A 14,542-nucleotide genomic window follows, 5' to 3' on the forward strand; every position below is an offset into this window, starting at 1 on the left:
ACAGCTGCTATGATGTCTTCCAGTCAGGTTTTAGACAGCACCACAGCACTGAGATGCTCTGACCAAAGTCATTAATGACATATGTTTTAACACAGACGATGGAAAAATGTCAGTCTTAGTCTTACTGGACCTCAGTGCTGCATTTGATACAGGTGACCAAAATAAATTACGTAAATGACTGGAGAACTAGGTGGGCCTCTCTGGCGCTGCACGACACTGGTTTAAATCTTATTTAGAGAATAGTAAGTACTTTGTGTCAATAGGTAACTTTACATCTGAGCAGGCAAGAATTACATGTGGAGTTCCCCAAGGTTCCATCCTGGGGCCTCTTCTGTTCAACATCTACATGGTCCCACTGGCACAGGTTATAAAGAAAAACAACATTAGTTACCATAGCTACACAGATGACACACAGATTTATATTACAATGTCACCAGGAGACCGAGGCCCCGTACAGGCTCTTGGTAAATGCATTGAGGAGATTAATGACTGGATGTGTCTGAATTTTCAGTTAAACATAAACTAAACTGAGGTGATTGTATTTAGAGCCAAAGAGAAACGATTAAAGGTCACCACAGAGCTTCAGTCTATACAACTAAAAACCACCAACCAGGCCAGAAATCTGGGTGTATTGATGGACTCGGACCTAAACTTTGAAAAATGCATTAGGGGAATCACAAAGTCAGCCTACCATCAGTTTAAGAATATATCAAGGGTAAAAGATGTGATGTCTCAGCAAGACCTGAAAAAACTAGTCTTGCTTTCATCTTTAGTCGGTTTGATTATTGTAACAGTGTTTTTACAGGTTCTACCTAAAACATCAGTCAGACACCTGCAGCTGATCCAGAACTCTGCTGCTCCAGTCCTCACTAAGACCAAGAAAGTCCCAAAAGATTAAAATCTGTTTCTATTACCCCCAATTTCCAACAGGTGCGTGTGCGCCGAGTTAAAGGCTGAGCTGCAGCTATTTGCAGCCATTTTAGTGAATGGTTTGTTTGCCGGGTGCTGTGGTGCGTGTCAGAAGTGTCCCAGAAGCGCCTTGTCACGGTTCTCTTCTAAAGATGCGCACAGAGTCTATTTTTGTTGAAATATGAATCCAGAACACGTCAAATTCAGCAGTTCAGATAGAGACAGACAGGAAATCAGATACAGGAGGTGTAAAAGCGTCTGGTAATTTTCAAAATAAAAGCTCCATTCATGTGAACCATGTAAACATTGCGTCATTAACCGGTCAGGGTATCTCATTGTTTTTTTTTATTTATTATTATTTATTTATTTTTCTTATTTTTATGGACGAGACATTTATCCTAGAAATGGAAACTCACAAGATTCTCCACTTCTCGTGTGATTTCATGATCTCGCTGATCCAGCTAGGTGGACTGTACTCACAACCGCTCCGCACCTGACACACTTCCTGTGTGGATTGACCTGCCATAGAAGCCGGAAAAAATCACGAAAGCCAAGGGATATTATGCATAACATGCTCACAAAGGAACAATGAAGCAGAAAATGCCACTAAACCCCACATATTGGACTTACATTTGTTTAGTAAGTTTTTTTATTTTCATTACAAAAATTTAAATGTTGTATTCTGTCACTGTACAGGAATTACTTAATGACCCAGATCCTGGAGGAGAAACACAAGCAGAACAGGGTGAAGCAGGAAACACATCCACCCAGCAAACAGGAGGTTGTACTTCCTTCTCCTCCACCCACAAAGAATAAAGACAAGAAGAACGCTGATAAAGGTAAATAGTTTGGTTAAAATACACAATCACACTTGAAGGACATTCATTCACCTTTTTCATTGGGTAAAAAATAAACAGATATGGCACAAAACCACTTAATTTAAAAGCTGAAAGAAATACCTCAAATAATTTCAATAAAACTGCTTTTTTTTGGATCAAATAGAGGAACAAATATAGAATTTTGAGGAAAAAACTATGAAAAATATGAAAACAAACACAAAAAAAACAAGTTATGAATATGTATATCTGAATCTGAATGACGAGAAATAAAAATAAAATTAAAACGACTTTATTAATTACTCAGGGAAATTGCAATGTTGCAGTAGGTTTTTTTTTAAAATCCTTTTATTAAAAAATAAATAAAAATAAAAACATTATTAATTAGAAGATGCTAATTACTCGTTGTCGAGGTGATAGCTGCTGTCAGGAATGATCTCTGGTAGCTTCCTGTCTTACATTGGACTTGACGAAGCCTTAGACTCATAACAGAGGCTTAGACTCTGTTATGAGGAATCACCTATTGTTTTCTTTTTTTTTTCTTCTTTTTTTCACCTGTCCTATCCAGCTTCATAGCAGCAAAATGATAATATGGTTGCTGTATAAAGCTGAACAAATTTGCTCTGCCAAGGGGAGGCTTATGGGTAAGGCTTCTCTTGATAATCTGATTAATTAATTTATTTATTTACTTTGAATCATGGAGTCTATGTAATTTTGCTGGACCTGACCGGAGGGGACAGAAAAAGGAGGAAGACAGCAAAAAAAGTAAAAGCAGAAAGAAGAAAGAGGAGACAAAAACACCACAGACAAAAGCAGCGACCCTTCAATCCACACCATCACCAGACGACAAACTGTTACACTTGTACATGAACACACCAGAAAGTTTTCTATGGCTTTTAGAGAAAAACAGAGCTGCCAGTGGTTAAATGTTCTCAAATAATAGCCAAATCAAAAATACATATCAAATGATCCACACTCACACACCCTCTCCTGCGCTGTACCCATAAGCACTCACTATCACACAGTCACGTCACACATAACCCTCCCACCATGCCCCACGGGGACGACCCAGGCGGGCCAGAGAACAGCGGGCCCCAAGCCCTGTCCACCCACCCCCCCCGGGAGAGCGGGAGAGCCCAGATCCATGGCGCACCACCCGCGCACCATGGTTCATCCAGACTGCTAGGTTTAAGCCATTTAGAGATATACTGCAGCTTGTTAGCTAAGAAAAGTGATCAAAGTTGGGCAGGTCCAAATCACCTCTATCTTTAGTCTGTTGTAAAGTTTTTAGACTGATACGTGATGGCTTGTTTTTCCATAAAAATTTAGATATAGGGTTATTTTTTCTATCCTTCTGGCCAGAGCTTTGCTGATTCTTTTAAGATCTACATTTATTAACCTCTTAAGCCTGACAGACCCACCGGTGGGTAAACACAAGTTTATGTGTGTAAAAAAGTTACTTTAGTGATGTGAGGATATTTTATTTATAACGTGTCTTAAAGAATAATACCTAATGCCACTAAATCAACTCTCCAAGTGCATTTAGTCAACAAAGTATTTGATTAATAACAACTTTAAAATACATTTGCCACAAACAACAGCGCCACCATAACCAGTAACACCCGAAACAAAATGCAACACAACGCATGATCCATTCACTCCACCCCAACATATTGGGTATCAAATGAAACTAGAAAAGCTGCACTTTCATATGATACCAAACATAAAAAGATATTCGCCAAGCACCTCACGTCAGTCTCAAAACAAACACAAAGCTAACACAATTTGGCACAGTTTGGGTATCCAAGTGGCCAAATAGAAAGTCCGCCTGGTCCTATCCACACTAAAACCTGCATAAAAGCTATGGGCTTCGTTCTATTCTCATGAAACTTTGTACAGTTGTAGTGAAGAAGTTGCTGAATGCATGCAGTGGTATCTTTATGCAAAGAATGATTTTTCTATCATGATGTTTTCATCTGTGTAAAATAAAAAATAATTAGGTGAGGATAATTTTTTTATTTTTACCTATAGTTGATCACAATTTGCACAGACATATGAACATTCACAATGTTTCTGACACTGGATTTATATTCCATAGGGTCTTACCTATCAATTGAAACCAAGGTTATGTATATTCACCTGACAATTACAGAGTTATTGTTGATTTAATGTGGGTAGGTCTGTGCAGCTGAACTACACCTCCAAAAAACCCTAGGGTTCAAGGGGTTAATGAAACTGGAAGGTAACTGGATGGAAGTGTCGGGTCTTTTCCCGGTTTTAATAGTAGAGTAATATTAGCTAGGTTCATATTTGAAGGTATTTTTTGTTTTTCCTTTATTTCTAATATCATATTTTAGAAAGTGGGTGCCAGCATTGTCCAGTATTCTTTGTTGAATTCTGCTGGATAACCATCTGGACCTGGACCATCTGGATCTGGGGCTTTATAATTGGGCATATGCTGGAGAGCTTCATGAAGTTCACCGACTGTGAATCCAAAGCCCTTTTATTTTCATGTTTTAATTTGGGAAGATTGATGTTACTAAGAAATTTATCAATATTGTCATCTGTTGTAGTTAGTTGTGATGTATATAATGTTTTATAGAATTCTTTGAAAGTGTTATTTATCTTGTCAGGGTCGTGGCTGATGTTTCCTTCTGGATCTCTGACAGAGGAGATGGTTGTTTTCTCCTTGTTTGTTTTTAACTGATTAGCCAGGAACCTTCCAGATTTGTTGCCATGTTCAAAGTTCTCCAAGCGAAGTCTTTGCACCAAGAACTGCGTCTTTTTATCTATTATTTCATTAAGTTCAAGTTTAGCTTTCCTTATAGCATTTAGTGTGTGTTCTTCTGGGGAGACATGGTAAGCTCCTCTAAGGATTTAATTCTGAGTTCTAACTCTGAAATTCTCAAAGTTTCCTTCTTTTTCTTATGAGAAGAAAAGGAAATTAAAGCCGCAAGCGGCATCCATCGGGTCCGAGTGGCCTGGACCCCGCCACCCGATGTTGCCATGACAACAGGTGGTGTGACATGTTAAGGACCCAACGTTTATCAATACTGTCAAGTTTGGTGCAGTTCCCATGTGCTCCTATGGAGATATGAGCAAACCGTGTTTCATGGCGAGATGGTCATTTTCCATCGGTTGCCACGGTTACACGCTTTCTCCTATTAGAAAGATTTGAGGAGTGTTTGGTCCCCAACTTGTCAGGAAGGTTCCCACCAAGTTTGGAGTCTGTCGCACGAATCCCCTCAGACTAGTTCGTTCAAATGACAGTGAAATCCAAGATGGCGGCCACCCCGTTGCCATGGCAACAGCTGTTCGATTGACTTCTTTGCTGGCCTTGGGGTGTCACAGGTATGAATACTGGCAAGTTTGGTGCAGATCCCATGTATTTCTATGGAGATATGAGCAAACTGTGTTTCATGGCGAGAAGGTAATTTTCCGTCGGTTGTCACGGTAACACGCTTTCTGCTATTAGAAAGATTTGAGGAGCGTTTGGTCCCCAACTTGTCAGGATGCTTCCCACTAAGTTTGGAGTCAATCGCACGAATCCCCTCAGACTAGTTCGTTCAAATACGATGTGTGTAAAGTGGCAAAAATGGGAAAAAAATGGCCCAACACGCCAAGATGGCGGGCACCCCGTTTCCATGGCAACAGGTGTTTAATTGACTTTTTTGGTCGACTTGGGGTGTTACACGTGTGTGCCGAGTTTGGTGTTCCTACGTCGAAGTAGACTTTTGGGACCCCATTCATTGTGTGATTTTTTTGGTGTCTAGGTGGCGCTGTTGAGCCAGTTTTGCATTGAAGTGTATGCGGACCTTAGAATATCGCGATTTTCGCCGGACTTGATGTGTGTGCCAAGTTTCACAACTTTTCATGGGTGTTTAGGGGGTCAAATGTGGCCTTGTGTCGCTTAGAAGTATAATTAAAGCCGCAAGCGGCATCCATCGGGTCCGAGCGGCCTGGACCCCGCCACCCGATGTTGCCATGACAACAGGTGGTGTAACGCGTTAAGGACCCAACAAGTATGAATCCTGTGAAGTTTGGTGCAGTTCCGATGTATTCCTATGGAGATATGAGCAACCGTGTTTCATGGCGAGAAGGCTTTTTTCCGTCAGTTGCCACGGTAACACTGTTTTTCCTATTAGAAAGTTTTGAGGAGCGTTTGGTCCCCAACTTGTCAGGAAGCTTCCCACCAAGTTTGGAGTCAGTGGCACGAATCCCCTCAGACTAGTTCGTTGAAATGGCATTGAAATCCAAGATGGCGGCCACCCCGTTGCCATGGCAACAGGTGTTTGATTGACTTCTTTGCTGGACTTGGGGTGTCACAGGTATGAATACTGTGAACTTTGGTGCAGATCCCATGTATTCCTATAGAGATATGAGCAAACCGTGTTTAATGGCGAGGTCTTTTTCCATCGTTTGCCACGGTAACACGCTTTCTGCTATTAGAAAGATTTGAGGAGCGTTTGGTCCCCAACTTGTCAGGAAGGTCCCCACCAAGTTTGGAGTCGGTCGGACCATTCCCCTCAGACTAGTTCGTTCAAATACGATGTGTGTAAAGTGCAAAAAATGGCAAAAAAATGGCCGCACACGCCAAGATGGCGGGCACCCCGTTGCCATGGCGACAGGTGTTACATTGAGTTTTTTGGTCAACACGGGGTGGTACACGTGTGTGCCGAGTTTCGTCTTCCTACGTTGAAGTAGACTTCCTGGGCCCCATTCATGTGGTGATTTTTGGTGACTCTAGGTGGCGCTGTTGAGCCAATTTTGCATTGAATAGTATGCGGACCTTATAATATCCGATTTTCGCCGGGCTTGACGTGTGTGCCAAGTTTCACAACTTTTCATGGGTGTTTAGGGGGTCAAATTTGGGGTCAAAGCGCTTAGAAGAAGTATAATAATAAACATTTGGAAAACAATAGGGTCTCGCCATACTTTGTATGGCTCGGACCCTAATTAAAGCCGCAAGCGGCATCCATCGGGTCCGAGCTGCCTGGACCCCGCCACCCGATGTTGCCATGACAACAGGTGGTGTAACGCGTTAAGGACCCAACCTGTATGAAACCTGTCAAGTTTGGTGCAGATCCCACGTATTCCTATGGAGATATAAGCAAGCCGTGTTTCATGGCGAGGGCATTTTTCCGTCGGTTGCCACGGTTACACGCTTTTTCCTATTAGAAAGATTTGAGGAGCGTTTGGTCCCCAACTTGTCAGGAAGGTTCCCACCAAGTTTGGAGTCAGTTGCACGAATCCCCTCAGACTAGTTCGTTAAAATGGGAGTGAAATCCAAGATGGCGGGCACCGCGTTGTTATGGCAACAGGTGTTCGATTGACATCAATGGTGGACTTGGGGTGTCACAAGTATGAATCCTGTCAAGTTTGGTGCAGATCCCACTTATTCCTATGGAGATATAAGCAAACCGTGTTTCATGGCGAGAAGGCATTTTTCTGCCGGTTGCCACGGTTACACGCTTTTTCCTATTAGAAAGATTTGAGGAGCGTTTGGTCCCCAACTTGTCAGGAAGGTTCCCACCAAGTTTGGAGTCAGTCGCACGAATCCCCTCAGACTAGTTCGTTAAAAAGGGAGTGAAATCCAAGATGGCGGGCAGTCCGTTGCCATGGCAACAGGTGTTCGATTGAGTTCTTTGCTGCACTTGGGGTGTTACATGTATGAATCCTGTGAACTTTGGTTCAGATCCCATGTATTTCTATGGAGATATGAGCAAACCGTGTTTCATGGCGAGGAGGCGTTTTTCCGTCGGTTGCCACGGTAACACGCTTTCTGCTATTAGAAAGATTTGAGGAGCGTTTGGTCCCCAACTTGTCAGGAAGCTTCCCACCAAGTTTGGAGTCAGTCGCACGAATCCCCTCAGACTAGTTCGTTGAAATGGCAGTGAAAACCAAGATGGCGGGCACCCTGTTGCTATGGCAACAGCTGTTCTATTGACTTCTTTGCTGGACTTGGGGTCTCACACGTATGAATACTGTCAAGTTTGTTGCAGATCCCACGTATTCTTATGGAGATATAAGCAAACCGTGTTTCATGGCGAGAAGGCATTTTTCAGTCGGTTGCCACGGTTACACGCTTTTTCCTATTACAAAGATTTGAGGAGCGTTTGGTCCCCAACTTGTCAGGAAGCTTCCCACCAAGTTTGTAGTGAATCACACAAATCCCCTCAGACTAGTTCGTTCCAATACGATGTGTGTGAAGTGCAAAAAATGGCAAAGAAATGGCCGCACACGCCAAGATGGCGGGTGCCCTATTGCCATGGCAACAGCTGTTTCATTGACTTTTTTGCTTGACTCGGGGTGGTACACGTGTGGGCCGAGTTTCGTCTTCCTACGTTGAAGTAGACTTCCTGGGCCCCATTGATGTGGTGATTTTTGGTGACTCTAGGTGGCGCTGTTGAGCCAATTTTGCATTGAAGTGTATGAGGACCTAAGAATATTGCAATTTTCGCCGGGCTTGACCTGTGTGCCAAGTTTCACAACTTTTCATGGGTGTTAAGGGGGTCAAATTTGGCCTCGAAGTGCTTAGAAGTATAATAATAATAATTAAAGCCGCAAGCGGCATCCATCGGGTCCGAGCTGCCTGGACCCCGCCACCCGATGTCGCCATGACAACAGGTGCTGTAATGCGTTAAGGACCCAACGTGTATGAATCCTGTCAGGTTTGGTGCAGATCCGATGTATTTCCATGGAGATATGAGCAAACCGTGTTTCATGGCGAGGGCATATTTCCGTCGGTTGCCACGGTTACACGCTTTTTCCTATTAGAAAGATTTGAGGAGCGTTTGGTCCCCAACTTGTCAGGAAGGTTCCCACCAAGTTTGGAGTCAGTGGCACGAATCCCCTCAGACTAGTTCGTTAAAAAGGGAGTGAAATCCAAGATGGCGGGCAGTCCGTTGCCATGGCAACAGGTGTTCGATTGAGTTCTTTGCTGGACTTGGGGTGTGACAGGTATGAATACTGTGAACTTTGGTGCAGATCCCATGCATTTCCATGGAGATATGAGCAAACCGTGTTTCATGGCGAGAAGGTCATTTTCCGTCGGTTGCCACGGTAACACGCTTTCTGCTATTAGAGAGATTTGAGGAGCGTTTGGTCCCCAACTTGTCAGGAAGGTCCCCACCAAGTTTGGAGGCAATCGCACGAATCCCCTCAGACTAGTTCGTTCAAATACGATGTGTGTAAAGTGCAAAAAATGGCAAAAAAATGGCCGCACACACCAAGATGGCGGGTGCCACGTTGCCATGCCGACAGGTGTTACTTTGAGTTTTTTGGTCAACACGGGGTGGTACACGTGTGTGCCGAGTTTCGTCTTCCTACGTTGAAGTAGACTTCCGGGACCCCATTCATGTGGTGATTTTTGGTGACTCTAGGTGGCGCTGTTGAGCCAATTTTGCATTGAATAGTATGCGGACTTTATAATATCCGATTTTCGCCAGGCTTGAGGTGTGTGCCAAGTTTCACAACTTTTCATGGGTGTTTAGGCGGTCAAATTTGGGGTCGAAGCGCTTAGAAGGAGTATAATAATAATTAAAGCCGCAAGCGGCATCCATCGGGTCCGAGCGGCCTGGACCCCGCCACCCGTCTCATACACCTGTTCCTAGCAAGGTAGGTAACCTGGTAACATGGAAGGTAAAATGGCAAAACACCCAGCTGAAAATCTTAAATGTTGATATGCTTAGTTGGCATTTTTTGCTTGCGTGCTAATTCTGCTAGCTAACATGCTATGTTGCCATGACAACAGGTGGTGTAATGCGTTAAGGACCCAACAAGTATGAATCCTGTCAACTTTGGTGCAGATCCGATGTATTCCTATGGAGATATGAGCAAACCGTGTTTCATGGCGAGAAGGCTTTTCCATCGGTTGCCACGGTTACTGGCTTTTTCCTATTAGAAAGATTTGAGGAGCGTTTGGTCCCCAACTTGTAAGGAAGGTCCCCACCAAGTTTGGAGTCTGTCGCACGAATGCCCTCAGAGTAGTTCGTTCAAATGTCAACTAAATCAAAGATGGCAGCCACCCCGTTGCTATGGCAACAGGTGTTCGATTGACTTCTTTGCTGGACTTGTGGTGTAACATGTTTGAATAGTGTGAACTTCGGTGCAGATCCCATCTATTTCCATGGAGATATGAGCAACCGTATTTCATGGCGAGAAGGCGTTTTTCCGTCGGTTTCCACGGTAACATGGTTTTTCCTATTAGAAAGGTTTGAGGAGTGTTTTGTCCCCAACTTGTCAGGAGGGTCCCTACCAAGTTTGGAGTCGGTCGGACTATTCCCCTCAGACTAGTTTGTTCAAATGGCAGTGAAATCCAAGATGGCGGCCACCCCGTTGCCATGGCAACAGGTGTTTGATTGACTTCTTTGCTGGACTTGGGGTGTCACAGGTATGAATACTGTGAGGTTTGGTGCAGATCCCATGTATTTCTTTAGAGATATGAGCAAACCGTGTTTAATGGCGAGGTCTTTTCCATCGGTTGCCACGGTAACACGCTTTCTGCTATTAGAAAGATTTGAGGAGCGTTTGGTCCCCAACTTGTCAGGAAGGTCCCCACCGAGTTTGGAGTCAGTCGAACCATTCCCCTCAGACTAGTTCGTTCAAATGGCAATGAGATCCAAGATGGCGGCCACCCCGTTGCCATGGCAACAAGTGTTTGATTGACTTCTTTGCTGGACTTGGGGTGTCACACGTATGAATACTGTCAAGTTTGGTGCAGCTCCCATATATTTCTATGGAGATATGAGCAAACCGTGTTTCATGGCGAGAAGGCGTTTTTCCGTCTGTTGCCACGGTAACATGCTTTCTGCTATTAGAAAGATTTGAGGAGCGTTTGGTCCCCAACTTGTCAGGAAGCTTCCCACCAAGTTTGGAGTCAATGGCACGAATCCCCTCAGACTAGTTCGTTCAAATACGATGTGTGTAAAGTGCAAAAAATGGCTAAAAAATGGCCGCACACGCCAAGATGGCGGGCACCCCGTTGCCATGGCGACAGGTGTTACATTGAGTTTTTTGGTCAACACGGGGTGGTACACATGTGTGCCGAGTTTCGTCTTCCTACGTTGAAGTAGACTTCCTGGGCCCCATTCATGTGGTGATTTTTGGTGACTCTAGGTGGCGCTGTTGAGCCAATTTTGCATTGAATAGTATGCGGACCTTATAATATGAAATTTTTCGCCGGGCTTGATGTATGTGCCAAGTTTCACAACTTTTCACGGGCGTTTAGGGGGTCAAATTTGGGGTCGAAGCGCTTAGAAGGAGAAGGAGAATAAACATTTCAACAACAATAGGGTCTCGCCATACTTTGTATGGCTCGGACGCTAATTAAAGCCGCAAGCGGCATCCATCGGGTCCAAGCTGCCTGGACCCCGCCACTCGATGTCGCCATGACAACAGGTGTTGTAACGCGTTAAGGACCCAACGTGTATGAATCCTGTCAAGTTTGGTGCAGTTCCCATGTATTCCTGTGGAGATATGAGCAAACCGTGTTTCATGGCGAGAAGGTCATTTTCCGTGGGTTGCCACGGTAACACGCTTTCTGCTATTAGAAAGATTTGAGGAGCGTTTGGTCCCCAACATGTCAGGAAGCTTCCCACCAAGTTTGGAGTCAATCGCACGAATCCCCTCAGACTAGTTTGTTGAAATACGATGTGTGTAAAGTGCAAAAAATGGGCAAAAAATGGCCGTTCACGCCAAGATGGCGGGCACCCCGTTTCCATGGCAACAGGTGTTTCATTGACTTTTTTGCTCGACTCGGGGTGTTACACGTGTGTGCCGAGTTTGGTCTTCCTACGTGGAAGTAGACTTTCGGCTCCCCATTGTTTTGGGGGTAATTTTTTTTTTCTAGGTGGCGCTGTTGAGCCACTTTTTCATTGAACTGTGTGCCGACCTTATGATATGGCGATTTTCACGGGTCTTGATGTGTGTGCCAAGTTTCACAACTTTTCATGGGTGTTTAGGGGGTCAAATTTGGCCCCGAAGCGCTTAGAAGGAGAAGTATAATTAAAGCCGCAAGCGGCATCCATCGGGTCCGAGCTGCCTGGACCCCGCCACCCGATGTCTCCATGACAAGAGGTGTTGTAATGCGTTAAGGACCCAAAGTGTATGAATCCTGTCAAGTTTGGTGCAGTTACCATGTATTCCTGTGGAGATATGAGCAACCGTGTTTCATGGCGAGAAGGCGTTTTCCGTCGGTTCCCACGGTGACACGCTTTTTTCCTATTAGAAAGATTTGAGGAGCGTTTGGCCCCACACTTGTGAGGAAGCTTCCCACCAAGTTTGGAGTCAGTCGCACGAATCCCCTCAGACTAGTTCATTCAAATGGCAGTGAAATCCAAGATGGCGGCCACCCCGTTGCCATGGCAACAGGTGTTCAATTGACTTCTTTGCTGGCCTTGGGGTGTGACACGTATGAATACTGGCAAGTTTGGTGCAGATCCCTTGTATTTCTATGGAGATATAAGCAACCGTGTTTCATGGCGAGATGGTCATATTCCGTGGGTTGCCACGGTAACACGCTTTCTGCTATTAGAAAGATTTGAGGAGCGTTTGGTCCCCAACTTGTCAGGAAGCTTCCCACCAAGTTTGGAGTCAGTCGCACGAATCCCCTCAGACTAGTTCGTTCAAATGGCAGTGAAATCCAAGATGGCGGGCACCCGGTTGCCATGGCAACAGGTGTTCGATTGACATCTTTGCTGGACTTGGGGTGTGACATGTATGAATACTGTTAAGTTTGGTGCAGATCCCACGTATTTGCATGGAGATATAAGCAAACCGTGTTTCATGGCGAGAAGGCATTTTTCCGTCGGTTGCCACGGTTACACGCTTTTTCCTATTACAAAGATTTGAGGAGCGTTTGGTCCCCAACCTGTCAGGAAGCTTCCCACCAAGTTTGGAGTCCGTGGCACGAATCCCCTCAGACTAGTTTGTTCAAATACAATGTGTGTAAAGTGCAAAAAATGGCCAAAAAATGAGCGTACACGGCAAGATGGCGGGCACCCCGTTGCCATGGCGACAGGTGTTACATTGAGTTTTTTGGTCAACACGGGGTGGTACACGTGTGTGCCGAGTTTCGTCTTCCTACGTTGAAGTAGACTTCCGGGGCCCCATTCATTTGGGGATTTCATATTTTTCTAGGTGGCGCTGTTGAGCCAATTTTGCATTGAAGTGTATGAGGACCTAAGAATATTGCAATTTTCGCCGGGCTTGACCTGTGTGCCAAGTTTCACAACTTTTCATGGGTGTTAAGGGGGTCAAATTTGGCCTCGAAGTGCTTAGAAGTATAATAATAATTAAAGCCGCAAGCGGCATCCATCGGGTCCGAGCTGCCTGGACCCCGCCACCCGATGTCGCCATGACAACAGGTGGTTTAATGAGCCAAGGACCCAACGTCTATGAATCCTGTCAAGTTTGGTGCAGTTCCCATGTATTCCTGTGGAGATATGAGCAACCGTGTTTCATGGCGAGAAGGCGTTTTTCCGTCGGTTGCCACGGTTACACGCTTTCTCCTATTAGAAAGATTTGAGGAGCGTTTGGTCCCCAACTTGTCAGGAAGCTTCCCACCAAGTTTGGAGTCAGTCGCACGAATCCCCTCAGACTAGTTCGTTCAAATGGCAATGAAATCCAAGATGGCGGCCACCCCGTTGCCATGACAACAGGTGTTCGATTGACTTCTTTGCTGGACTTGGGGTGTGACACGTATGAATACTGTCAAGTTTGGTGGAGATCCCATCTATTTCTATGGAGATATGAGCAAACCGTGTTTCATGGCGAGAAGGCGTTTTTCGGTCGGTTGCCACGGTAACACGCTTTCTGCTATTAGAAAGATTTGAGGAGCGTTTGGTCCCCAACTTGTCAGGAAGCTTCCCACCAAGTTTGGAGTGAATCGCACGAATCCCCTCAGACTAGTTCGTTCAAATACGATGTGTGTAAAGTGCAAAAACTGGCAAAAAAATGGCCGTACACGCCAAGATGGCGGTCGCCCCGTTGCCATGGCAACAGATGTTCTATTGAGTTTTTTGGTCGACTCGGGGTGTTACACGTGTGTGCCGAGTTTCGTGTTCCTACGTCGAAGTAGACGTTCGGGACCCCATTCATGTGGTGATTTTTGGTGAGTCTAGGTGGCGCTGTTGAGCCGATTTTGCATTGAAGTCAATGCGGACTTTAGAATATGAAATTTTTCACCGGGCTTGATGTGTGTGCCAAATTTCACAACTTTTCATGGGTGTTTAGGGGGTGATATTTAGGCTCAAAATGCTTAGAAGGAGAAGGAGAACAATAATAAACATTTCAGGAACAACAGGGCCTTGCCATACTTTGTATGGCTCGGACCCTAATAATAAACATTTCAGGAACAATAGGGCCTTGCCATACTTTGTATGGCTCGGACCCTAATTAAAGCCGCAAGCGGCATCCATCGGGTCCGAGTGTCCTGGACCCCGCCACCCGTCTCATACACCTGTTCCTAGCATGGTAGGTAGCCTGGTGACATGGTAGGTGACATGGTAAAACACGTAGCTGAGAATCTGAAACGTTGAAATACCTAGTTAGGATTTTTTGCTTGCATGCTAATTCTGCTAGCTAACATGCTATGTTGCCATGACAACAGGTGGTGTAATGCGTTAGGGACCCAACAAGTATGAATCCTGTCAAGTTTGGTGCAGATCCCACGTATTCTTATGGAGATATAAGCAAAGCGTGTTTCCTGGCGAGAAGGCTTTTTCCGTCGGTTGCCACGGTTACAGGCTTTCTGCTATTAGAAAGATTTGAATAGCGTTTGGTCCCCAACTTGTCAA

General features: G+C 44.9%; 1 protein-coding gene across 4 annotated transcripts in view; it reads left to right on the forward strand.

Annotated features, from left to right (window-relative positions):
- The window catches only part of eno4 (enolase 4), a 69,371-nt gene that overhangs the window by 25,264 nt on the left and 29,565 nt on the right, over positions 1-14,542 (forward strand). For all 4 annotated transcript variants that reach the window (XM_042009810.1, XM_042009811.1, XM_042009812.1 and 1 more), the window contains exon 4: positions 1,606-1,748. In XM_042009810.1, coding sequence (XP_041865744.1) covers positions 1,606-1,748 — 143 coding nt within the window. The remainder of the gene's footprint in view (positions 1-1,605; positions 1,749-14,542) is intronic.

Source organism: Melanotaenia boesemani, chromosome 16 (assembly GCF_017639745.1).
Source record: "Melanotaenia boesemani isolate fMelBoe1 chromosome 16, fMelBoe1.pri, whole genome shotgun sequence".
In the NCBI taxonomy this organism is placed as follows: Eukaryota; Metazoa; Chordata; class Actinopteri; order Atheriniformes; family Melanotaeniidae; genus Melanotaenia; species Melanotaenia boesemani.